We start from the raw sequence: 27,500 nt of genomic DNA on the forward strand, positions 1-27,500 counted from the left end.
GCCTCGGCCCTGTGCCTCGTGCCTTGGCTCGTGCCTCCTGCCTCGGCCCTGTGCCTCCTGCCTCCTGCCTCGGCCCTGTGCCTCCTGCCTCCTGCCTCGGCCCTGTGCCTCGTGCCTCGGCCCTATGCCTCGTGCCTGTGCCTCCTGCCTCGGCCCTGTGCCTCGTGCCCCGGCTCTGTGCCTCCTGCCTCGGTGGAGAAGACTGAGGAGAGCATTAGCATCAGCGCTGTTACTGTCTCTGAGCAGAGACAAGCCCCAAAGGGGAGGAGTCTCACACAGCTGCGCTGTGGCAGTGTGCAGCTGACTGATCCGGCTCGTCAGGCTGATCTTAGCGAGCTGCGCTGTGGCAGTGTGCAGCTGACTGATCCGGCTCGTCAGGCTGATCTTAGCGTGCTGCGCTGTGGCAGTGTGCAGCTGACTGATCCGGCTCGTCAGGCTGATCTTAGAGAGCTGCGCTGTGGCAGTGTGCAGCTGACTGATACAGATGTTATGAGAAATCTGACATCTGCCTTTATGTAATTTCATTTTTAACAGGCCTCTGCAGAGCTGTAGACAGTGGAAATTTTTCCAGAAATCAGTGACTGCAATCAGGGGGGAGGCTGGCTCAAAGAACAGGGTAGCCAAAGTGTTTTCTCACTATAAGACTAACTTAACTACTTCTTTTCACCATTTCCTTCCTTGAACATATTCTGCTGAGGAAATCCATCTCAGAAAGAAACGTAACATTATTTTTGTTGTTGGTGTTTTTGCAATGCCATCATATTTCTCCGTACATTGCAGAATTAAATGAACATCCCTGAGCGCCCCACCTCAGTTACCCCAACAGTAAAGCAGAGAAATAAAAGCCACATTAAAGATGAAAGAGGTCCAGTCGCACTGACAGCAGTAACCTCTTCCTCTGCCTGTCTGTGCTCAGGCAGCGAGTGAGTGAAATTCCTCCACACCTGGATTTGGATCCAGAGTCTCAGTGTCAGGTGATCCTGTGGGCAGTTTAAGTTTGTGTTTCAGGTTTGTGGCTAAGCTGCTGTGTCAGGAGGAACCAGCCAGGTCTCTCCCCAAAGAGCTCATTGCGAGGCTTTGGATCTATGATTAACCACAGATATTACAAACCATTGCAAACATTTTGAAAACAATCTGCACGTATGAAACACTTAACAGTTGTACGCATTGAGCGGTATCTCAGTGTGACATGACAGCCCAGCAGAAGAGCTGGAAGTGAGCAGTGCTGAGGTACAGAGATGGCGATGAGGCCATTTGGCTTTTAGGAGTTCCATTAGAGAAACCCACAGTCTAGCCTGAGCAGGCCAGGCAGCAAGGCAAATATCTCTGCTCTTCAGAAACTCATTTCACACCGAATAACATTAACCAAGAAGCAGTCTTCATATCAGCCACATCTCTCCACTCTACATCTTCTGCCTGTCTTTATTTTATGTTTGAATTATTCATTTTCCTTCGGCCGTAGCAAAATAGTGTGAGCTTAAAATGAAGAAATAAATGAGAGAGGGTGGTGTTGAGGGTGAAGGCTGTTATTTCCCTCATATTCCCGACGAGCATGCGGTCTGCAAGCTGTGTGATTTATGGAGTGCGCTCACATGGGCTGTGGAAGGTGACTGTGGTGTCACGGGTGCCACTGCCAGGCCTGACAGTAAAGTAGACAGTCACTATCTCTCTGTGCCATCTCCCTGTGACCTCTGAGGCAGGCACAGTCTCCCAACACTGTCTCTGTGGGAGGAGATCTCTCACTTACTCTCGCTGTTTTCCTGGAGTGATGGCGGTGCTGTTTTTTTTTTTGGGGGGGGGCACTCACCCACCCACTCCCAGCCCCTTTCCTAACTCTTTGGACACTTCCAGCATGAGGTTGTGCTGCTTGTCTGCAAGTTTGATCCAGACTTTGAGTGTGAGAAAGAGAGCTCTGCTGTGGTGTGTGGGTGTGGAAGCTCTGCATTTTACAGGGTTCAGAGAGAGCAGTGATGTCTGTCTGGCTTTTCAGAGGGCTCAGTAATACCATGTTGCTGTACATTGAGTTTAATATCTACAGTAGGAAACCAACACTGACTTACTGCCTCACCTGAGCTCACTGTTCAATGAGTGTGTCCATAAAGCAATACAGGTAAGAGGTGAAGGATGTACGTAGAAGTGGTACATGATACAGGGACCACATTACAAGTAGAGTGTGTATTTGTGTGTGCGCACGCACGCGCATGTGTGTGTGTGTGTGTGTGTGTGTGTACCTACTCTTTCTTCTCTGTAGCACAACTTTGAGGTGATCCTTTATGATTTGCTCTGAAACCTGGTTTTATTCTTTTGTAAGGAGCATGAGTGGGGAACTGTTGAAAGCTGCATTTCTGCTCTAATTACAGCAGAGGTCTTAGTTCTCTGGCTGGTTGCTATAAATACATCCTGGCATGTATGTGTAACTCTTCTTTACTTTTGTCCATCAATCAGTGGAGAGTCCTGATGGAAGGTAACTAACAGTCAGCGGAGAGAGCTGCTCTTTCCGGCCTCTCTGAGCTTTGGTTTGTCTGCCTGCTACACCCCGGAATCTTGGAATGCCAGCAGATGTTTTGTTTTGTCACAGTGTGCAACTGTGTGGTGGAGGTAATCTCATTATTCAGAATACTGTTCACATTCAGCCTCAGGAAGTCTGCTACACCCGGGGGGTGTCTGTGGCACAGGGTCTTGCCTGGGTTAAAAGGCAGGATGGGATTGACTTCTAAGGAGGCTGGTTGTGTTACAGCCTTTGGTTGATGCTGGAGCTTTATTTCGATGTGGGCGCACAGGTACACTCAGCCTTCATAGACACAGTGAGAGGCTGATTTTAAATATACAGCCATCATTGCCTAAGCAGACAGCAGCTGTGTATCTGCCGCAAGCCGTCTCTCTTTTCTGCACTGGCTATCTAAGACAATAGGAAGGCAAACTACTCAGGCGCCTCAATCAACCGACCCCCAAAACCTGGAGCTCAGTACCCCCACTAACCCTGACAGCTTTCTATCTCTATGCCATGCAGTAGGTGGAACTGATCTGGGGTCAGCGCAGCCCTGTGTGGGAGATGTAGAGAGGGCTACTGCCCTACCCCTGCGCAGCTGCAGTGGCACAGAGCTGCACAGCGGAGCTCACTGAACACATGGGGCTGTTCACAACCACATGTCCTTCTGCCGGAGTCTGCAGAGTCACATCCACTCCCTGTGCTGTTAGCCTTGTGCTTTCACTCTCGGTGGAGACACAGGTGTTTCTGTGATGGTTTATTCAGTGAAAACATTCACAAGGCATAAGTGTTTGCACAGTCTTTTCTGATGGAAACAGGGTTTCACATCCTTGTGAATTCAAAATTAATGAGCACTGTTTTTATTGATTATCATCTCAACCGTTGATTTTAAGTTAGCTTAATGTCCTGGTTGATATTGACCCAGTCAGTTGAATTTTTGAATTTAAACAGAAAAGAACATAAACAGAATGTAACAAGTAGAGGTGATAATGTTAGCTGGTAACAGGAGCATTCATATTATTATTATTGAGGATACAGTATTATGCCTTGCCTTATCTCCATACAGCAGGGTTCTGCACTGTGCAGGACAGGTTGGTACTGCGGCCTGCTCCCAAACGCAGCCTGTGGGCAGGCACCCCCGATGTGCTCACTCTCACCCTGCTGTGGCCAAACACTCCTCCCCCTCACCCCACGCCCCCCTCACCCCACGCCCCGCGCCCCCAACTGCCACTCCCAACCCCCCACCCCAGGCAGAATGAATCCTGAAAGCCTCAAACAGGATTCCTCTCACCACAACCTGGAGCAAGCAGAGACAGACAGTCAGAGATTGGGCAATTGGACAGAGCCCGGGGGCGCAGGGGGGTCGGGGGGGCTGCTGTGAGAGTGCTATCTTCTCCTTCTGATGCAATGATGCAGCCATCCTGCGGTGGACAGCACTGCACCCTGGGAAAAGGTGATCTCTCAGTGGGTGTCATTACCTGTCACTCAGGCTAACTATGTCCACAGGGGCTCTGAGACAGACTGCAGCATAATTGCCTGGGAGAGGAGAAGGACAGAGGAGAGACAAAGACACAGAGGAGAGAGGGAGAGAGAGGGGGAGAGAGGGAGAGAGAGAGAGGGAGAGAGAGGGAGAGAGGGGGGCAGGAGAGAGAGAGGGAGAGGGGGAGAGAGGGAGAGAGAGAGAGGGAGAGGGGGAGAGAGAGAGGGGGGAGAGAGGGGAAGAGAGAGAGGGGGGGGAGAGGGGGAGAGAGAGAGGGGGGGGGACAGAGAGACAGGGGGAGAGAGAGAGAGAGAGATAGGAGAGAGAGAGAGAGGAGAGGAGACAGGAAGCAAACCTGCTGTGATGAGGAGAGACAGGAAGCTGATATGCTGGCTGGTGCAGGCAGAGAGAGGGGCCTGCCTCAGACCCGATCCGGATGCTGTAATTACGCAGCAGGGGCCTGTATAATGATGTACTTATTAATGACAGGTGTGAAATATGAACCCATAAAATTGAAGGATCCATGATTTCATGAATTGCATTTTTCAAAACAGAAGCCAAATGAAGTCATTTTTGAAACCAGTCATTTATTCTCAGCGAACCACTTTTGTGATGGAGTATTTGCACAGTGCTAAACATTGTGTAGAGGATTTTCTGCACAATGTTTGCTGTTGGATGTTGTCATTTCATGGACTATGGAAAAAATCTCCTCAGAAATGGTCAGTTTAATCACTTTCAAACAAACTACCACTTTGCTGAAGCAGAATCAGAATGGGCTGTTGAGAAGAGCAAATGTCTAAAGGCTAAAGTCTTCCTAACCTGAGAGAGAGACAGTGAAAGAGATGGAGGGAGGAATGTAGGCCAAGTTCTGCTGGTAAAGAGGAACCTGCATGGCTGCAGGAGGAGGTGGGTACCACAGAGCTGGTCAGGCTGCAGGAGGAGGTGGGTACCACAGAGCTGGTCAGGCTGCAGGAGGAGGTGGGTACCACAGAGCTGGTCAGGCTGTAGGAGGAGGTGGGTACCACAGAGCTGGTCAGGCTGTAGGAGGAGGTGGGTACCACAGAGCTGGTCAGGCTGCAGGAGGAGGTGGGTACCACAGAGCTGGTCAGGCAGACAGCGTGACACCCCTGCGCTGTGAGACAGGTCGCCGTGATCGCCGCGCTGTCTCCTGTGTCCTGGCGCGTAGGTGAGCCGGGGAAGCTACTCTCTCTTACATTATTGATGAGAATACAGTAGAACAGCGCAGCTCCGTCACACTTACACGTAATAAGTGAGTGTGTTTACAGTTGTTTAAGTTGTGTGTTTAAGTTGTATGGTGTGTTTAAGTTTACGGTTTGCCAGCTAGATCTATTATCACACACACAAGTACACACACTCTCACACACACACGTACACACACTCACGCACACACGTACACACACTCACACACATTCTCTCACACACACGTACACACACTCACACACGTACACACACTCTCACACACACACGTACACACACTCACACACGTACACACACTCTCTCACACACACGTACACACACTCTCACACACACACGTACACACACTCACACATACGTACACACACTCTCTCACACACACGTACACACACTCACACACACGTACACACACTCTCACACACACACTTACACACACTCACACACACACGTACACACACTCACACACACGTACACACACTCACACACACATGTACACACACACTCACACACACGTACACTCACACACACACCCACATGCACACACTCACACACACACACGTACACACACTCACACACACACACACGTACACACACTCACACACACACGTACACACACATACACACACTCACACACACATGTACACACACTCTCCCACACACATGTACACACACTCACACACAAACACGTACACACACTCACAAATACGTACACTCACGCACACACACACACGTACACACACTCACAAATACGTACACTCACGCACACACACACACACGTACACACACTCACACACATGTACACACACACTCACACACACGTACACACTCACACACACACACACACACACGTACACACACTCACACACACACACTCACACACACACGTACACACACTCACACACACACACTCACACACACGTACACACTCACACACACACATGTACACACTCACACACGTACACTCACGCACACACACACACGTACACACACTCACACACACGTACACACTCACACACACACACGTACACACTCACACACACACACGTACACTCACGCACACACACACACTCACACACACTCACACACACGTACACACTCACACACACACACGTACACTCACGCACACACACACACGTACACACACTCACACACACATACACACTCACACACACACACACGTACACACTCACACACACACACGTACACTCACGCACACACACACACGTACACACACTCACACACACATACACACTCACTCACACACACGTACACACACTCACACACACATACACACTCACACACACACACAAAACATCACTGAACAGCATGCCCAGCCGATGCCCATCTTGGTCACACATCCCCAGGGCCGTGCAGCTGCCTGTGTGAGAAACGCATGTGGAATAGCTTGAAAAGGACTGGTCCACAGCCAGAATAATGAGGAGAACAGGTCCTCTGTGTTTGTCTTTGACATGGAAAGAAACTAGCAGAACTTGCCCACAGCAAGGACATCAAAGTCCACGCAATCTGCCTGAGTCATCCGCCTGCAGCCTCCAGAGACCCATCCTGACACTGGCCAAAGTTTGTTTTCCTGTACTGTGTAGTTTCCTGTGTAAAGCAGCTTGCACAGTCTCAGAGAAAAGGCAGGATAACTACCTCAGAGCTCACCTCCAATCAAGACTGACAGCCATGCAACCTGGAACAGATAAGAGCATTATATAAGATTATAGTGCAGTGCATTTTAACAGATTCAGACATCACTTCAGGAGTGTCTCTTACAGCCTCTGATATTCTGCCCTCGTCTGATAGAGTCTGTCTGCCTCCAAACAGCTCACCTCTCGGGTTGGCGCGTGAGAGCCGCGCTCTGCGCTGTCCATCACTGTGAAGGATCAGGATATTATCCCGCGAGGCCAGGGAGGGCAGAGACAGCTGTCACTCACTCAGAAACACAGCACGGCCGCTGAAAAAGCAGCGTCTGATTGCAGTTCCAAGCAGTCAGCAGTTGTGCCACTTTCACTCCTGCACAAAGACAACATCTTTTTTCCTTCTCATTTCAACCACAGAAATGGAGGGCCTTCTGATAAAGATCTGTCCTTATGATGTTAACTCTGAAAAACACTTGTAAAAAATGAATGAACCAGCTGCCTTAGTTTTAAAATGATTTTATGTAGGTTCAGTCCTTTACTGATGTGCAGTTTGCTTATAGTGTCCATTCAGTTATTCATTAATGACACCATGTATCTGGCTTCTGTAGTTTACTGCCCTGTTACAGATTATAGAATTGTAGAATTGTGGCAGCGTTCCCACAAGTGCACTATATTTCAGCTGTAGCACTAATGATTCAGTGTCTGTACCGCTACATACACATATATCACACAGAGAGCTGAGGAGGATTGCCCCATGAATATGTCAGTATGACTCCTAGTGTCTTTGGATAGTAAGATGATGAATGTGACCCTGTAGGGCAGAGTGGGTCTCCCTGCGGCCTCCCAGGCAGTGTAAGGAGGAATGCAGTATCACAGGAGCTTCTGCGGGATCTGACAGGCCCTACACCCTCACCCGGGTGGAGTCTACACAACACCTGGGTTTGTTCTGCAGGGCTAATGAAAGCCCAGATGTGTCTGGATTCACCTGTAGGAAAAAGAGGACTGATTCTGGACATTACAGCTGACAGAGGTGGAGGAGTGTGTCCACACAAACGTGGGCAGACTGAATGCTCATCAGAACACTGGCAATAACTCCAGGGGGTTATGGGTAGAGAGCAGGAGCTGTGGGGTCACCATAAGCATTCCTCTGGTGGCTCTTCAAAACTTTACATCAAGTCAATCAATGCTGATGCTTTGATAGGACAGCTATGATTCCCGTGCAGGTATTATGATAATAGCCATAAGTATTAAATAATAATAGAAAGATGAAGAGAAAGAAGAAGAAGAACTTTATTTTTACAAAATACAAAGTTCTTCTGCAAATATTATTGTAGCACCTTCTTTACATTTAGCACAAGGTGTTTGGCATGAAGGTTTAGATGCAGTGGTTAGGGGCCGGTGCTCACTGCTGTAACCTGCTGAGAGTAATCTCTGTGCAGGTAATAAAACACCATGTGGGGACATTATCATCACTGACCCTCAGCAGCTGCGTCTGCCATAAATCCCATGATGCTGCTCTTCTGTCCTTGTACAGTCAGGTGTGTCATAACACTGTACAGACGGATATGCCATTAACACTGTACAGACGGATATGCCATTAACACTGTACAGACAGATATGCCATTAACACTGTACAGACAGATATGTTATTATGCAGTCAGGTATATCATTAACACTTCATAGACTGATGTGTTATTAGCACTGTGCGGTCGGGTATATTATTAACACTTCGTAGGCTGATGTGTTATTAGCACTGTGCGGACAGGAATGACGTTAGGATGACAGATTGATGCATCATCATCGCTTGCATTTATGATATTAATACAGTGCAGTCAGGTGTGTTACTGTGTCAGTGTCATTCTTCAGGACTACCCTGCAGGTTATGACCAGCAGCACACAGTGAAGGTCTTCTTCTCTGAAGGGGTACAGAGCTGTGGGAAACATGGCTGGGAACAGAAAGGCTGGCCTGAGCCTTTCATTGAACCTAGAAGCACAGAAATCTGATGCAGGAAAGCAGGGTGACGCTGGGCTCACTGGATCGATAGCAAGTGTAGGTCAGTGTCACCTTGTGTGTCTGGAGTGTGGCGCTATGAGAATGCCGGGGGGGGAGGGGGGGCTGGCAGGAGCTTGGCACAGCTGCTGGGCCGGGCACCAGAGCTCAGACAGACGTTCACACAGACGCCCTGCGGGGAGTGGCATGTAAACTCAGATCAAAGGGCCCCAAAGAGAGCAGAGTCAGACACACAGGTGTACAAGCAGCTGGCTCCTTCCTGAATTACACACTACACTCACCTGGAGACCAGGCGAGATCGAACAGAAACTCACCCTGCTGCTGCTTACAGCAATACACACTGTACCTGCAACACTGACTGTCCCTGTCACACTCTAACAGACCATACCAACAGTATCACGGTCATACAGACTGTACCTGTCTAAATGTACCTGACTGTGCCTGTTACATTCACACTGACTGTAGCTCTCTCTCCTTATGGACTGTTCTGTTCCTTTGTGTGCTTATTCAGAGTGTTGGGATGGTGGGGGTGAGAGTGTTAGTGGTCATAAATGTGTGAGAGGGAGGGAAAGGAAGGAAGAAAGCTGACGGTGTGCATGGCAGCAGTGACTGACACAGAGAGGTTCACTGGGAGGCAAACCCCGTCATCAGCAGCTATTCTGCAGTTAGAGGTCAGTCGTCAGAAGTCTGTTCTCTGGTGCTGCAAGTCGCTCTGGCACAGAGCGTCTGCTAAATGAATGTAATGTCATGTCCTTGTGGGGTGCAGTGCTGTGTGCCACCGTGTCCCCCTGTGGCCAGAACCCCAGCTCAGGCACTCACTGCAGCGCTGAACACCAGTCCTGCTCACAGACGACAGAGTGCTTCCATGCAGCAATGAGTCAGTAACTGAAGCCCCAGAGCTGCTTCCAGCGCAGGCTGCCTGTCTGCCTCTCTGAAGCGGAGTTTGGGTATGTGGAGGGCAGGCGCTGTGGAGGAGAGCTCAGGTGTGTCAGGCTTACTGAGGCTCTCAGAGCCCTTCAGCTGTGTGAAGTGAGGATCCTCTGCTGGCTGGAGGGTCAGAGAGAGGAGATTGTCTCAGACGCGGGGTGCAGAGGCCCCTCTCACTGTTCTGTGGGCCTGTAGCGCCCGGGTGGAGTCCCTCTCCTCAGACTCTCGGTAGGCCTGAGCCCTGTGGGTCTGACAGGCTGGGGCATCACAGCAGGGGAAATGAGAGGGAAACTGCCACTCAACCTGCAGTCAGGTGGGTCCAGGTGTCAGGCGGGTCCAGGGGTCAGGTGGGTCCAGGTGTCAGGCGGGTCCAGGGGTCAGGCGGGTCCAGGTGTCAGGCGGGTCCAGGGTCCAGGGGTCAGGCGGGTCCAGGGGTCAGGCGGGTCCAGGTGTCAGGCGGGTCCAGGGGTCAGGCGGGTCCAGGGGTCAGGTGGGTCCAGGGGTCAGGCGGGTCCAGGTGTCAGGCGGGTCCAGGTGTCAGGCGGGTCCAGGGGTCAGGTGGGTCCAGGTGTCAGGCGGGTCCAGGGGTCAGGCGGGTCCAGGGGTCAGGCGGGTCCAGGGGTCAGGTGGGTCCAGGGGTCAGGTGTTTACACATACACAAAGGACAGGAGATTGTGCTCAGTGTTCTTCTGTCAGTACTGTTGTACATCAGCACAGGACAGGCCTGGCCACTCTGTCTGCCCCCTTCTTACCGAACTCAATGTCTCGCTCATACAGATGGTAGCAGCGGAATAATTGTGTTGCACATCAAACTGTAGCATCAAATGTAAATGTCGTGTTGTGAGCATTAGCACTCCTGTTTGTGATTGGCCTCCACTCCAGCTTTCTTTCTAATCTCTCCCAGCAGGAGGTGCTGGTAGCTGCAGCTGGCTGTGTGGAAAGAGCGGGTTTCATTGTCCTTGCTACCTCTGCGTGTGTTCCTGGGAGAGGGAGAGCGCATGTCTGTGGAATTACAGCACCGAGGCAGACGGAGAGATAACACCTGCCTTCAGAGTTTCTGCATGTCTGCTTGGAAGAGCTTTAAAGCACTCCTCTCACACAGACCCCCCCATCCCCCCACCCCCCACTCCAGCGTAGCGCTCCGCCACTTTGTTGGCTTGGATGGTATTCATGCACCTCCCTGTTCCCCACTGTGGGTAAAGGGATTTCACTGCTGTCTCCTTACCGTAAAGAGAGGTATTTTCTGCAAAGCTCCATAACCTCTGTTTGAAATTTCAAAAGTACAAGATATACCCTCAGTATCACTTTACACTGCGTCACTGAATGGTGAGAGCTTTGAACGGAAGTCCCCTTAGAAGCCAGCTGGATCTCCGTGGAAACCAAGAGTCAGGCTTGGGCCAGAGAGGTGAGCTGAGGACTCCAGGCCCAACATGTGGGGGCGTGGGGGTTTCTGACCTCCCTGGTGATCATCAGGCCACTCCCCTGAGCCTTGTCCTGGTCTGACCGGTACTTTGATCCACAGAACTTGGCTGTACTGTTTGTGATGGCAGTCAGTAATGCCGTAGTCAGTTTTCAGTGAGAAAGCTACTCCACCCCGCACTCCTGCACTGCTCTGGAATGGCTGACTGCGTCTGTGTCCCCCCTCACCTGCCCCTGTCCTGCGGTCCGACGGGATGCAGTCACTGTCTCAAACGGCCCACTCTCTGAGCCTGTGGGCCAGCGGGCTCCCCTGCAGCCCGGCTCTGCGAGGGTTAAGCAGCTCAGCGCTACAGCAGTCAGCTGGGTGACAGTGAAAGCCGCTGCCCCGGCTGGCTGCCCCGGCTGGCTGCCCCGGCTGCCTGCCCTCTGTGTGCTGCTTACTATGCCTCTCCTCTGTAGCAGCAGTCTATTCACACTGTTGCATATGAAGAGAAGCTGTTTCAGCCTGTGCCTGCATGAGCCTGACTGCAGGTGTGGAGTGTTACAGCACTCCCCGCTCCACACCTACACTGCTGTGTGTCTGTTCACACACAACGGCTGCAGCGACGTGCGACTGTGAACCAGGAGAAACACTCACCTCTGCATTATAAGGGTTAGATGTGAGCTGTACTGAGTGGAGACTGTATGAAGAATGGAACGATTGCATTTCAGTGTCGCTGAGCTTACTAATGTGAGAGTCCTGTGTGGCCACACAGACGATGTTGTATGCTTGTTATTTGTTGTTTGTTCATTGAAGACAGGATCTTCATTTCACAGAGCCATGGAAGATGCCTCTTACTGAGGAAGATGTCTCTTATGAGGAAGATGTCTCTTATGAGGAAGATTCTTGATGAATTTATTGGTAAATGTGGGGCTGGTGTGCAGTGTGCTGTGCTGAAGAGCCATCCTGGATGATCTGCCAGCATGACGAGATGGGAATTAAGATGTGTGCAGGTGTACACTGTACAGCCAACCCCACACCTGAGCTCTGACTCCTGTCCCCACACCTGAGCTCTGACTCCTGTCCCCACACCTGAGCTCTGACTCCTGTCTCCACACCTGAGCTCTGACTCCTGTCCCCACACCTGAGCTCTGACTCCTGTCCCCACACCTGAGCTCTGACTCCTGTCTCCACACCTGAGCTCTGACTCCTGTCCCCACACCTGAGCTCTGACTCCTGTCTCCACACCTGAGCTCTGACTCCTGTCCCCACACCTGAGCTCTGACTCCTGTCCCCACACCTGAGCTCTGACTCCTGTCTGTCTGCTGCTAGTAGGACTATTTATATGATTGCAGCAACTTTTTGTATCTTTACTTATTTGACTGCGCTAAGCATAAAAAGGGGGCTACAGTGTGTGTGGGGGCGGTATAGGCTGAGGAGATATAAACACACCTGCACTGTACTCTTTCCCCGGGTGCCAGACCAGGACAGCCAGCCATATAAGCGCTAATGACTTCCATTAATAACCTCCCCTACCAGGGAGAGGAACACTTTCTCCCTCTTTCTCTCTCTCTCTCCTTCTCCCTCTCCTTCTCCTTCTCCTTCTCCTTCTCCCTCTCCTCTCCCTCTCTCTCCTTCTCCTTCTCCTTTTCCCTCTCCCTCTCCCTCTCCCTCTCCTTCTCCCTCTCCCCCTCCCTCTCCTTCTCCCTCTCCTCTCCCTCTCTCTCCTTCTCCTTCTCCTTTTCCCTCTCCCTCTCCTTCTCCTTCTCCCTCTCCTCTCCTTCTCCTTCTCCTTCTCCTTCTCCTTCTCCTTCTCCCTCTCCCTCTCCTTCTCCCTCTCCCTCTCTCTCTCTCCCCCCTCTCTCCCTCTCCCTCTCCCTCTCTCTCTCTCTCTCCCTCTCCCTCTCCCTCTCCCTCTCCCTCTCCCTCTCCCTCTCCCTCTCCTTCTCCTTCTCCTTCTCCTTCTCCTTCTCCCAGTCTTTTGTTCTTCACTCCCCTGAGGGGGACGAACACTCTGGGGGAATCTTTTTGAGGACCCTGGGAAGCAGTGCATCCTGGGTAATGAAGCCAGGGGAGGAGAGCCGCCTGCCTCCCCCTGTCAGCAGGGAAATACGACATGAAGGGAAATGAGATCTCTCCGCCTGGCCTGGGAGCAGGAGCTGCTTTTCAGTCCAGCCTTTTATTACTGCCGTTACCAGCAATGGACGGCTCTCACATTGCTGTGGAATTTCACATCTTTCACATGCAAACCAGTCCTGGACTTCTAAACAGCCAATCCTGTATCATTTCCATCATAGATACACATAACCCTGAGGAGGATGGTGGTTGGGCAGGTTACAGGATGTTTTAACCCTAACCCACCACCTAATGTTAAGTCTAGCGCTAACCCTAACCTCTAACCTCTAACCCCTAACCTCAGCACCGGTGCTACAGAGTCCTGCTGTAAGACTGCTGCGCTCGCTGGCATCCTTATTCTGACTCCCATTATCAAAGTAACACTGTAGCAGTGTACAGTACCTTCTGTAAATTTGAGTTATTTCACATTTTTATGAGGTTTCCAGAAGGACTAATTAGTCATTTCTCCTGAAATCCCACCAGCACTCATAAAGGTGCGGCCACCCACCTGCCTCGCAGAGCAGCAGTGTGCCATGTTAGAATCAGTCGACCAACTGGAAGGAGTTCAGCAACGCGAATCTTATTGGTAAAATGAATTAATTAGGTGTGAAACTGCTCCCTTGGAGAGACAGTTAAATGACCACAGGGGCTGTGTTTTCTGCTGTACCTGTCAGGATGGAGTCCTGTAATTACACTGCAGAGAGATCGCAACAGCAATCAGACACGCCATGAGCACTGTTGACCTTCGACCCCACCCTTTGACCCCCCCCCCCCCCCCCCCCAACCCAGCTATCCCTGCAGTAAACACACTGAGTCCACCACACAGCCAGAGTGCTAATTAGCATCAGTGCAGAAAACTAAACACATTTGCATTCCTATAGACAGGATGGCAAGCTGCTTTATAGTGTCTAATGTAATATTCATTAAGTGTGCAGAGTGATTTCCGGTGAGGGGGAAATGAATCACCAGCTCATGTGCAGAGTTACACTCCAATGGCTTTCACCAGCTGCCCGGAATAGAACATGTCAAAACTGCAACTGAAGCAAGAAGAGAATCTTCACAGGAGATTGTAAAGTCAATGTTTCAAACTATAAATCATAATTACAGTTACCACAGTGGCTTTCCATGTCAAATCCAACTAATCCACAGTTAAGAATTGTTTTAAAAATTGTCTGAAATTTGCATCTTTTGAAAAAATAAATAAATATGATGATTGGAATAATAATGGAAAAATGAAAACATGTTCACCTCAGAGAACATTTTCTCTGTTAAAGAAACCTGCCTGTCAGCACATCAGATTGTCTTTCCTGCTTCACACATCCAGTGGGCCTGTAGTGTATTTGCATGCCTGTGAAGACGGAACAGCAAGCCTGTGGTTTAACTTTTTCCATTTATGTTCATTAGAGTGGAAAAAGCCTCTGCCTTCAGTGCTAAGCGTTGTGCTCTGAGCGCATCTGCTGAGGATATTTATACCGCAGACAGTGGCAGTGTGCTCGTCTCAGGGCCATTCCACCTGCACACTTGTTGACTCTCTCACCATGCTGGATTTAATAGTCTGTGTGCTATTTACAGATCGGCTAAATCCTATAAAACAGCATGCCACCCAGACTTGTATTACCTTTGCAAAATGCCTGTGTTTGGAGGTGTTTGAATGTTTTTCAGAGCAAACATTAGCAGATCAGAGCTGATGAAGACACAGTACTGTGGCCTGAGTGATGCATCTGTATCAGCTTCCATCGCTACTGAACAGGAATCAACCCGCTGCATCTCAAACATTCACTCATGATTCAATAAAACATTTCTGAAGAAAACTGGAATCTGATTTCAGATGGTGAACCAGAATGAACACACACACAGGCACTTGCTTTAGGACTTTAATTTTGCATTGCTTATTTATTTTTGAGGGGTAGGGAGGATGTCATGCATACGTGTACCAGCAGGATTCAGCCAGAGAGTCAGTGTATCGGACAGAAACACAAGCTGTCAGGAGCCCCACGCTCGATGGTAGCTGGTGGCTGGTGCGGGTGAGTCTGTGGCTCCACTGTGGTGACTGAGAGTCTGCCCGCAGCCTAGAACAGCCTCTGCGGACATTCATCCCGGACTCTGCCAGACAGGAGAAAGAGACCAGTACAGGGACAGCTGGAGGAGTTATGCCTCATTTACAGCTGGGACCAACTGAGAAACAGGACACACAAAAGCCATGGTTTAAACTCGCAGGGCACAAGAGACTTTCATTCATCTGCATGTTTCAGGCGCTGCTAGGTGACAGTGAGCAATGACCCAAACCATAGAGACAGAGTAAGGTGTGAGGTCGCAGAGGGAGGTGAATTTCGGCTCTGTCCCGTTGCGTGTCCCCCTTGTGATGTCTGACAGAGTCCTGCTCGCACTTGTCTGGGTTCCCCTGTAGTGTCTCCTTGTGTTCTGTGGTGCACTGAGTTCTCTCAGTTTCTCTGCACAGCATCCTGTGAGCAGCAGACATCCTCCAGCTGATCCAGGCCCTCTACGATGTCACTGTTTAATTGGGAAGCATATTATTCCGCAGTTAATTCCCGTTCGGATGGCAAGGTGGTCTATTTGATCAGCTTTTAAGCACTTGAGTTGATTAGTTGCGAGATGCTGTTGATTTAATAGACATTATGAATAAGGAGTGTTTAATGGGGGCCTGAATCCACCCCCCCCCCCCCCCCCCCCCCCCCCCCCCGCTGCCCACTGATGGAATGGCTGAAAGTGCTTTGACGCGGTAAAGTTTAACAGCCTGTGAAAGCGTAAATCAGCTGAGAGACGAGGTCACAGCCTGGGCCGTAAAAGCCGGGACCCCTCTCAGGAGCACTGATGGGGAAAGTGGGGGATTGGTGATGTACCCTGTTGTGGGATGGGGTGTACCCTGCCGCGGGTCAGGGTGGGGGAGGGGCGAGGTGGGTGATGCTGAAGGAAGAGGCTCCGAAAGCGAGCGCTCCCTCTGATGAAGTGCACATCCTCCTTCCTCCTCTGTCTGGGCTGCACCTGCATGGTCTATCCGGGTGCAGAGCTCGTCTTGCTTTTGCACGGTATCGCTGTGTAGAAGCAGGTCTTGTTCGCGGGTGTGTTAAAAAGGGAAGGCCTGCTTGCTCGCTGTGAGATTTTGCTGTGAGAATGAATGGTACTCCAGGTTTGCCCTGCAATTCCTTTGTGTTTTGACACTCAATCACTTTCCACAGCAACCGTTTGAAAGGTCATCTTTTCTCAGCCAGCCTTCCTCTGTATGACTGGCTTTGAGACTCCGGTTTGTTTGCACACAGCAACAGGCAGCTAATTCCTTCCACATTTCCCTCCTTCCAGGAGGCCGGTGAAAGCCTCCACGCTTAGCAGGCGCCTGGTGTTTCCGCTTGCGGTGTTTTGTGGTGAGCCTCAGGGGGCGGAGACTGAGAGAAGTGCTCCGCTCCAGCCTCTGCTGCTCTCCCTGTGAGAACAGAAAGCAATTTCCCCGAGACCGAGGGAAAGGGGGGGGGGGCAGCGGCAAGAGCTCCCATATTTCAGTGCAGAACAGAAAACCTGTTACAGGTGCAACCCAGACAGTCAATAATTCCATTTCTAAACAGACTTCCCTTCCAGCTTTCTAACATTGCAGAAGAGGTAAACAGTCAGAAGGTTTAGGGCTCATTCATGGGCAGGTCAAGGTTTTAAATGGGAGAAGAACACACATCCCATGTTTTCCTTAATTATTTTTCAATTCTGTAGTTTTCCCCAGGATATTAAGTTCAGAGGTGAGACAAACACCCCCGTGGCACTTTCTCATGAAGAGTAGTGGCTGTAATTGGAAATCTAAGCCTAGTAATGTACACGTTTTCAGTGTGGAATTTAATTGCACTTTGCCAAAAGCTTCAGCTTTGGACCATGCTGTGTTCCATCTTCTCTAAATGCTATAAAGGCTCTGCTGAAGCAGCATGCAGTCCAACTCACCCCATCTTAATGAGAGTAAAAAAAAAATCAAAATCATCAGGCACCCTGCTGCTACCTTCAGCAGACCCTAGGTTATGCCAACAGGATTATATGACTTCATCATACTCATCATCATCATCATTGTTGTCATCTTCTTGTTCTTCTTCTGTAAGCCATTTCAGTCAGGCTTCAGAGCCATGCATAGCACTGAGGCTGCCCTCGTTCTAATTGCATGCTGATGCTGGCCGTGCCTCCATCCTGATCCTCACCTCTCTGCAGCCTCCAGTACCATCAGCCATAACATCTCCCTGAATAGGAGAGAGCATGTTACTGGCATCCCACTGCAAGCCATAGCTTGGTTCCAATCATATCTTACAGACAGGACCCAATTTGTAAATATTAGTGAGAATATGTCCTCTGTCTGCAAGCTCATGTAAGATGGTGGGGTGTGTTGCTGTGGCGGGCCCAGACTCTCCCCTCTCTCCAGGCTGTCCAGCTGTAACCCTGACTCTCTGGTTCTGACTCTCCCTCTCTCTCTCTCCTAGCTGCCATTCTGGACGATCCCATGGAGTGCAGCCGGGGGGAGCGTCTGGCCATCACTCTGGCCAAAGACAGCATCAACCGCTCCACCAACCGCTCCACCACTGGCAAGCTGGAGGTCGACATCTTCGAACTGCTGAGAGACAGCGAGTACGAGACAGGAGAGACCAGTAAGTGCTGTGTTTCTGTGTTACACTCAACCGTAAATATGAGTTCTCATCACCTTTATTATAATCTCCAATACAGCTCCAAGGGAGGATGACCTACAATGTGTGCAGTTTTTACAGTAAATAGAATATCATTAACTAAGTTCCCAGCTAGAGCGCTGCTGCTGTACTTTTGGCTGAGATACTTAACCCTAAATTGCCTCAGTAAATGTCCAGCTGTATAAATGGATAAAATGGTAACCTGCTGTATGTAAGTGTCTCTGGATAAGAGCGTCTGCTAAATGCCAGTGTGCCAGTGAATGCAATGTAATTAAGTGTAAGTTTAAGAGTCCTCAGCAGAGCACACTGTCCACTCCAGCCTGAGTTGCAGTCCTGTCTAAGGCTGGCCTCTGCTTCACACACATGTGTATGAGTGTGTGTGTGTGTGTGTGTGTGTGTGTGTGTATAGAGAAGCTGGCCGTTACTTCTCCAATAAATGAGCCCAAAAGAACAAAATTATAAATTATAAATAATAAAAACAAACAGTATTTAATTATAAAAGCCAAACTACAAAACAAAGGAAACCAGCCTGTGCAAGCCAGCAGGGCCAAAGCGAGCCCTTCCTCCACTCTGCAGCCACACCTGTATTTAATCCCCTTCAGTTAGCAGGGTGTGGCTCATTAACCAGTCAGCTGGCTCCCTTACAAATTGCCAACATGTGCGTACAATTACCCAATGATTAATACACAATTGACAATTAGGCCTTTGGGAGAGGTGGTGAAGGCTCGCCTTCACAGTGTGTGTGTGTGTGTGTGTGTGTGTGTGTGCGTGCGTGTGTGAGTGTGTGAGTGTGTGTGTGTGTTAGTGTTAGTTTTAGTGTTAGTGATGTGAATAACGGCTCTTTGAAGTGAGCCAGATCTTAGGCTCCGTTCCTTTCCGAGAGCTGTTCAAAAGAACGGCTCATCGTTCATTTAGGGGGTGGGGGTTACTAGGTTTATCTGCGAAATAATCATATCGTATAATAATACTCGTATTGCCAGACCTAATGTCACTGTGTATTTGTGCCTTGCAACGTAACCACCATGAAACAATTGGAGGGGGGGATCAATCAATCTCTCTCTCTGTCTGTCTCTCTCAGCAGGGATCACACCAGCGACCCTTTACTTACGATTCCTGCTCCATAACCACTATGCTACACTGACTGAACTTAGAGCACGCAATGAAATTTGGGCGCAAAGATAAAATGAACGGCTCTCAAGTACGACTTGGATCCCTTCGATCGTACCAAAGAGCCGTTCAAAAGACTCGGATCAGTTGCGAACATGTGTGTCACTAGTGTGTGTGTGTGTAAGAGACTGTGTGTGAGAGACTGTGTGAGTGTGTGAGTGTGCGAGTGTGCGTGTGCTCTATCCTTACAGTGGCGCTGTTTTTCGTGAGGTACTTCAGGCTGTGGGCTTTGAATATGCAATTCTGTTTTGAATGTGATTCTGTTCTCAGTATTAACATACAGAAAAAGGCTCTTATCAGGTATTGTTTGTTTTAAAGTGGAGTGAAACGCAGATTGATTAGATTTGAAGGGGGAGCTTGTTTTCCTGATGCATCCTATTTGAGTGTGTGTCACGATTTGATTGGATGGTAATGAACTGAAGTAATATAGTTCTCTTCGAGAGCACCCTGTGAGGGGACAGCAGAAAGGCCCCATATCTGCATGTGTTTGCAGAGAGCTATGGAGTCATGTATTAATCACTCTCTGCTCCTCAAATTTGGCTTTGTGGATCCAGGCCAAATCCCAGGAGCTCCCATACACTCTCCTTCACTCTGTGCTAGCCCCGAAGTACACGTACACATACACACACACACACACATATACATGCACACTCATGCACATATGCACACACTCACGCACATGTGCACACACACACATGCACACACACACACACACACACACACACACACACACACACACACACTCACGCACATGCACACACACACATACACGCACACTCATGCACATGTGCACACACACACACATGCACACAAACACGCACACTCATGCACATGTGCACACACACACACACATGCACACAAACACACACGCACACAAACACGCACATTCACGCACATGTGCACACACACACACACATGCACACACATGCATACACACACGCACACAAACACGCACATGTGCACACACACACACACGCACACCACTCCACAGTCCTTATTAAATTACCTGTTGTTCCTTGGCAGGAAGATTAAGGCCATACTCATGTGCAGGGAAATGAGAGGCAAATATTAAAAATTCTAATTAATAATTCAACACAGTGATGAATATTTCAAGAAAACAAGTCAGTTTACATCTGCTACTACAATTCTCATTTCCTAGTAATGCATTTGGATAATCTTGTAATTCATGTAGTTTATAGATGTGCATATAGCTTGTAAAATGGTGTCAGACTGTTGTTTTTGTAGTCTAAGATTGTTTTTACACGTGTTTTGCAGTAGGAGTTAATGAACTTTCTTACAGAACTATCCTCAGACTCTGTGATGAATGACTGAATTCAGAATAAGAAGAATGGAGGTATTTCTGTTCAGGCTATCTTCTTTATACGTACTGAGACCTGATGCCAGTGTGGACTGACTGACTCCTGGTGTCAGTGCGGACTGACTGACTGCTGGTGTCAGTGCGGACTGACTGACTCCTGGTGTCAGTGCAGACTGACTGACTCCTGGTGTCAGTGCGGACTGACTGAGACCTGCGGCCAGTGCGGACTGACTGACTCCTGGTGTCAGTGCGGACTGACTGACTGCTGGTGTCAGTGCGGACTGACTGACTCCTGGTGTCAGTGCGGACTGACTGAGACCTGCGGCCAGTGCGGACTGACTGACTCCTGGTGTCAGTGCAGACTGACTGACTCCTGGTGTCAGTGCGGACTGACTGAGACCTGCGGCCAGTGCGGACTGACTGACTCCTGGTGTCAGTGCGGACTGACTGAGACCTGGTGTCAGTGCGGACTGACTGACTCCTGGTGTCAGTGCGGACTGACTGAGACCTGCTGCCAGTGCAGACTGACTGACTCCTGGTGTCAGTGCGGACTGACTGACTGACTCCTGGTGTCAGTGCGGACTGACTGACTCCTGGTGTCAGTGCTGACTGACTGACTGACTCCTGGTGTCAGTGTGGACTGACTGAGACCTGCTGCCAGTGCGGACTGACTGACTGCTGTGTGCCTCTCCCGACAGTGTGCCAGATCGTGTCCAAGGGGGTGGTGGCAGTGCTGGGTCCCTCCGCCAGCCCGGCGTCCAACTCCATCATCAGCAATATCTGCGGAGAGAAAGAGGTGAGTGCCGTTACCGCGGAAACGCAGGCCCCAGCCTGTCAGCGCAGCTCACGGGAGCAGGGGAGTCCACTCACTCTCCAAACACGCCTTCCAGGGACGCGTCATATCAGCATCAGGGGCTGATCTCAGAACAGCTTTAGATAAAATAACATTTTTTACACATATCTGTAATTTTTCATTTGGGCATTTATTTCCATGGGCTCTAACCTTGAATATTTCATGATAGTTTAATGTTGCAAAATTATGGAAATATATGCAGTGGAAGTTCAGCTGAAATTTAATAGGCTCATGACAGCCATATTTTTTTAATGTAACACCTTGTCTTCAACAACATGGAGATTTTAAAATCTGCTGAATTATAAATGCTGTTTTCCGTCAGTCCAACAGAAGGTGTGTAAGCTAATCCTGGTCAATCCCTGTTTGATGGTGAAGGTATCCCACACACCAATTTACACACAACTCTCACAAGTAGCTTCACACATCCTTGCACACACCTAGCAGAGACCTTCCCCGCAGTGCTTGCTGTTCCAGCACCGTCTCTCCCAGGCAGCTGTAGCCTCTAAAGCCGTCAGATTACAGACGATTAAAATGAGTTAGTCATATTGATCTCAGGTGGATGGCCACTTAAAAATGAACCAAATGAAGCCTGAGGTTCATGAGCAGACATCTGTCCTTTTGCACCCACCTGTCTAGGACCTAGTCACTTACTGGAACCTGGTCACTTACTGGAACCTGGTCACTTACTGGAACCTGGTCACTTAATAGCCAATGTCCATCTTGGTAAAAAAGGTTGGCAGACAGATTTCAACATGCTGCTGCGTTGTCTGGGCAGACAGATTTCAACATGCTGCTGCATTGTCTGGGCAGACAGATTTCAACATGCTGCTGCATTGTCTGAGCAGACAGATTTCAACATGCTGCTGCATTGTCTGGGCTGACGTTGGTCATTCCCTTTCCCCATGTTTTGCCATTTTGACTGTGAAAAGATCCCAGTGGAATAAACCCTCCTTTTCCCACTCTGTGAATTCTGTCTCCACCTGCCTGGGGAGCGTCATTGTTTACCTTAGGGCATCAGGGGAGATCACATGATTTACCTGCCATTGTGATACTTCCTTTTGTCACAAACACGCCTGCACCTGGCCTCTGTAGCTGTGCCGTGGCTGCACAGCGTGTGTGTGTGTGTGTGTGTGTGTGTGTGTGTGTGTGTGTGTGTCTGACTGCGCCTGAATGTCTGTGGATGGAAAGGTAACAGAAAAAGTGGAAGAGGTGAACTGCATTGATGAGTCCTGACAGCACAGCACACTCGGAGCATGTGAGGGTCTCTTTAACGGGAAATATCCCACACTTTAAAGCGGAAGGACACTTTGCTCCTGTCAGGACTCTGAAGATGACCCCCGTGACCCCCTGCGCAACACGCAGATGCCGATTCTGAAGCTCCTGGCTCCTCCCTGAAACAGCACCTGCAGGCCAGCAGTGGGAGGCTTTGGGCCCCAACCACACCACTCACATGCTGGACGGGACAGACAGGAGTCCTGTACAATCACACTCACCCCTGAGGACCATGGAGCCATCCTGCAATAATCGAATGAAAATTGAGCCTGTTGCTATGAGATCATAGATACTGATGATTAGGTGCTATACTGCAGTAAGTCATAATATATCTATCTTCTCTATATGTAAAGTCAAGCTTGTGTATAATGCCAGCAAGTTACCATCTGAGTTTAGTTGAGTTTAGACTGGTGTTATATTACCAGAACTGTTGCAGTCAGTGTGAAGGGGTGTTGGGCAGCCTGGACTCCATCTGCCACAGGAGTCTAGTGACACATTTTGAAAAAGTTTAGCTGTGGGCTGAAACATTTACCTTAAAAGTATATATCACCAATGCCGTGTATGTGTTTATTTGCAGAAAGGCTGGAGGGGGGCTTGGGCTTTATCTTCAGTGTGTTTGCTTGTCTCCAGCCCATGTTTCTCTCTCCTCCCTCCTCGCTCTGCTGCAGCCAGGCTTGCAGACACCACTGCATAACATCTCAGGTTATTACAAATCAGATCATAAAGTTTCACAGCCTTTGTGGAATTATACCCTGATCGTACACATGTATCATAAAACATGTGCATGTGTGTACTGTAAGGAATAGAGGCAAAGTGAGCATTAATTTTAATGAATATTGTGTGTTTCTTGTTGTTGTAAACTGAAGGAAGAATATTGCCCCTCTCACCTTCTGTGAGCTGCACTCTGTGCTGGCAGTAATTCGTCTGTCCTCGGGGGACGCCTGGCAAACAGGGACAGGCGAGAACCGGCCCAGGACATGTCCTGCCAGCACCACAGCCCAGCTCATCACTCACAGTAATCCTGCCCCAGCCTGTCTGCGCAGCAGCAGACAATGAGAGCAGTGCTCGTATTTTTCCTTTAGAAATGAGTTTTGTAGTTATAGAGTATGTTGATGTCCTTGTCTGCGTGGGTCAGTAAGCAGCAGGCGGGTGTGACAGAGGCTCGTTGTTGTAGATAATGAGCTGGGTTTGTTTTTCTGGTTGGAAGAGCATTAAACAGACCTTCTCTACTCTTTATCTTTGTACTGCTTTTGGAAGGCTCATTGGTTTTCCTTTGCTTTTTTTAATGGAAACACTTGAAGCGTTCTGTTGGTGGGAGTGACCTCCACGCATGATTGGACAGTCACTTTTCCCGCTTGTAGGTAATTGGCTCAGAGCATTGATTCTGTGGGCGGAGCTGCTGCACGTTGCCGCTGATAGGATGACACTGGCACTCATTTGTCCTCATTTGCAGTGTGAAAATCTGCTCCTCGTGCATCGCACCACTGCACGGATACACGTCTCATCACAAGAAAAGGGTTAGGGTTAGGGTTAGGGTTATGCTCCATCACACCGCCGCACGGATACACGTCTCATCACAAGACCCCCCCCCCCCCCCCCCAAAGGGATGCTTTCATGTTTTCATTTTGATGTCATTCATCTTGAAACAAGGATCTATAAGAATAATTTTTAAAATGTTTTTATTAGAGAATGTTACTATTTCTCTCTGATACATTGTTAATTTTCCCCATAAGAAAAAATAAACACAAGGGGGTCCCAAGTGTGTCAGTGGGTGAGGCGTTCCTTTCAGCGCTGAGCGCTATGGCTCGGGTTAGAAAGCAGCTGTGCTGTTTGCTGAGAGTGAGCAGCCCGGAAAACTGAAGGTGTGCTCCCACATCAGGTTTGACCAAAGGGAAAACAATACGGGAAGAAACCTAACGCCACATGCCAGGGATAGCTGTTATTGCGCTAAGAATAGCTATTCGATATATCACGAGTCTGGGGCAGGATCGACCTCTGTCTCCTGAGAATATAGGCACACACAGACACACACAGACACACACACACACACAGACACACACACACACACACACACACACACACACAGACACACACACACATAAAACACACATACAGACACACACAAACACACAGACACACACATAGACACACACAGTCACACAGGGAAAACACACACACAGTCACACAGGGAAAACACACACACAGACACACAGGGAAAACACACACACAGACACACAGGGAAAACACACACACAGACACACAGGGAAAACACACACACAGACACACAGGGAAAACACACACACAGACACACAGGGAAAACACACAGAACACATGGAGAGCTCCTCCTGAGCTTTGAACTATAATTGGAAGCATTAAAGAGCCCCTGATCACTCATAATCTTCACAAGGTAATATTCACATAAAAAGGCTTTTACTCTGCATGGCCTTTATGCAGAGATATACAATACAGACACATATCTGAAAGTGCCTCTGCAGAAGGGAGAAGGCAGGACATGCATCCAGTCCTGTCAGCTTTGGGCCAGATGTGTTTAAATACAGACTGTAATCAGATCATAACACGGGCCTGTTTTGGGTCACTTCACTCTCCTAGGTTACTGTTGACAGCACATATCCATTTAGGATTAATACACTTGGTCAGGCGTGAGGAATTACATTTTATCTTGGTACCAGAGGCAGATACAGATGATTTCCTGGGAATGAGAGTGGAACCAATCTGCCAATGAAATGGCTCTCTGCGCTTGTTTGTCAGCATTTATGCTACTTCGTGATTATCTCATCGGCATTATTATTTTAGAACAGTTATGTAATAATTCTATCCTCTGTCAGGCCTATTTAACAGAAATTACCCTGTTCATAGAGAAATGCCTTAATTCAATCACTCAGCCCAGCATGCAACTCCACTGAGTGCCAGTGCTGTAGACGAGCCTGAAAGAGTGCTTCCCAAAGCAAAATCCCCCTGCTCAAACACCCCCTGGCCGGCAGGCCAGTCACGGCCACATTCTTTTTACTTCAAAAGAGGTTCAGCGAACTGCGAAGAGGCATAAGTGCAGAAAGTACATAAGAACATTTGTGGTATAATTAGTCACCTGCTAATGGCACATTATAAAAAGTCTGTGAGACTAATCTGTGACCTCAGAAAGAGCTGGAGTGAGATCTGCATTTCTGAACTTGTGTGAGAAGGAGGGTCCAGGCTGTGGTTTGGCCAGTCTCTTAATATTATAGCGCTATATGATATGTATAGCGTAGGTATATATGCTGTGTGCATACACAGAGATACTGGAGTCTGGAGTGCGCGGCGCTGAAGGGGAGCAGAACTCACCTGCTTCAGGTGCCAGTCTGTACCTCACTCTGCAGGCTGCTGATTCACCTGCAAACACACAAAGCCCAGGTGAGGCTGCAGGTGCACTGAACACAGGAAGGAGACCTTTCTTCTCTTATTTTCCAGCTTGATTAGTAATCCAGTGCTGCTCAGCGCATGTGTCACAGAGCTGCTGCTGCCACGGTTGCCGCTGGAAACACAAAGATGGCTGGTACACACACAGATGCCTTCATTTGAGCAAAAGTGCCGGAGCATGTTGATGGCTGGTACACACACAGATGCCTTCATTTGAGCAAAAGTGCCGGAGCATGTTGATGGCTGGTACACACACAGATGCCTTCATTTGATCAAAAATGCCGGAGCATGTTGCTCTTAGAGGGTTGCCTCAATAATGGATGCCCCAAAAAAGGTAAATAAACGCAATTAAATATTTTCATATTTAATTTGTTGTGAACTCTCTGTGGTCCGGTCATTATTTGAAGTCATCTGCATCCTTTCTCAGGTGAAGAGAGATTTTTCTGTGCTGGAATGAAACAGCATTCATCCATTTTCAGACCTGTGTTAGTCTCACTAGGATGAGTTTACAGCCAAAGATAATGTAAGCCATTCTCACGCCTGTGCAGGGCTGCAGGTAATATGATTTTTCAGTTATGCAGTAGATTATTTCTGTGATAATTATAGTATGGATCTCTTTCCACTCCTCTGAGACTATTTTTCATTTCTTTTATTGATGTCTACATGGGCTATCCTTCTCAGTAGCACACACACATACACATACACTCACTTATACACACACGCACTCACTTACACACACACACACACACACACACACACACACACACACTCTCACTCTTAAGATAGTTCTCAGTTTGGATGACAGACTGGTGGGAGGGCACTGTTTGGAATGGTGTTCAGTGATAGGTTGGGATGAACATGTTTTCAGTGATCAGTACATATGTGCCTTGCTTTGAGCTTTTATAACGGCCTGACTGGCAAAACCGTGTTGATTGGCTCCCTGTATCACCACATGCCAAGCGGAATCCAACGTTTATTAGCTGTGTACCTAACCCCCCACCCCCACCCTCCCAGCTGAAACACAGAACAGTGGAACTCAGTGGAAAACACATACGTCCCCATAGCCTCGAAGCACATTCAGGATCATTGCAAGGCAATGGGAGTATGAGAGTCTGTAGCGTGGCATGAGGACACATGTATTAAGTGCTGCTTGCATCGTGGCAAAGTGGCCAAGAACCACGAGAGATCTGTAAGCGGGGCTCAGGGGATGGCTTCCTTCTGAAAACAGCAGAATGATCACCCTGAGAAAGTGATGCTTTTCAGGGGCAGTCAGCAGGTGCTACTGGGTCTTCATGCTCATTAGTGAGCTTTGCAGAGTCCCCAGTAATTCCAGCTTCACACAAAAACCACAGTGCATTCAGGAAAGACAAGTAAAGGAATGCTGTTCAGTTTAACTTTTTAGTCATTCAGAAAGGACGCGTCTGTTTCAGAGTCAGTACTGTCTGGCTGTCTCAGGGGAAATTGAATTAATTAGAGCCAAAGGAGGCGAGAACTTTGTATCAGGTGGTCAGTGTTTAACTTGTCTAAGAGCTGG

The 27,500-nt window shown here is 49.0% G+C and overlaps 1 protein-coding gene across 1 annotated transcript in view; it reads left to right on the plus strand.

Annotated features, from left to right (window-relative positions):
- LOC118783209 (glutamate receptor ionotropic, kainate 4-like) overlaps positions 1–27,500 on the plus strand; it is a 148,309-nt gene that overhangs the window by 59,213 nt on the left and 61,596 nt on the right. Inside the window, exons 3-4 of the mRNA XM_036536963.1 lie at positions 17,742–17,906; positions 21,126–21,223. Coding sequence (XP_036392856.1) covers positions 17,742–17,906; positions 21,126–21,223 — 263 coding nt within the window. The remainder of the gene's footprint in view (positions 1–17,741; positions 17,907–21,125; positions 21,224–27,500) is intronic.

This window comes from Megalops cyprinoides, chromosome 9 (genome assembly GCF_013368585.1).
Source record: "Megalops cyprinoides isolate fMegCyp1 chromosome 9, fMegCyp1.pri, whole genome shotgun sequence".
Classification (NCBI taxonomy): domain Eukaryota; kingdom Metazoa; phylum Chordata; class Actinopteri; order Elopiformes; family Megalopidae; genus Megalops; species Megalops cyprinoides.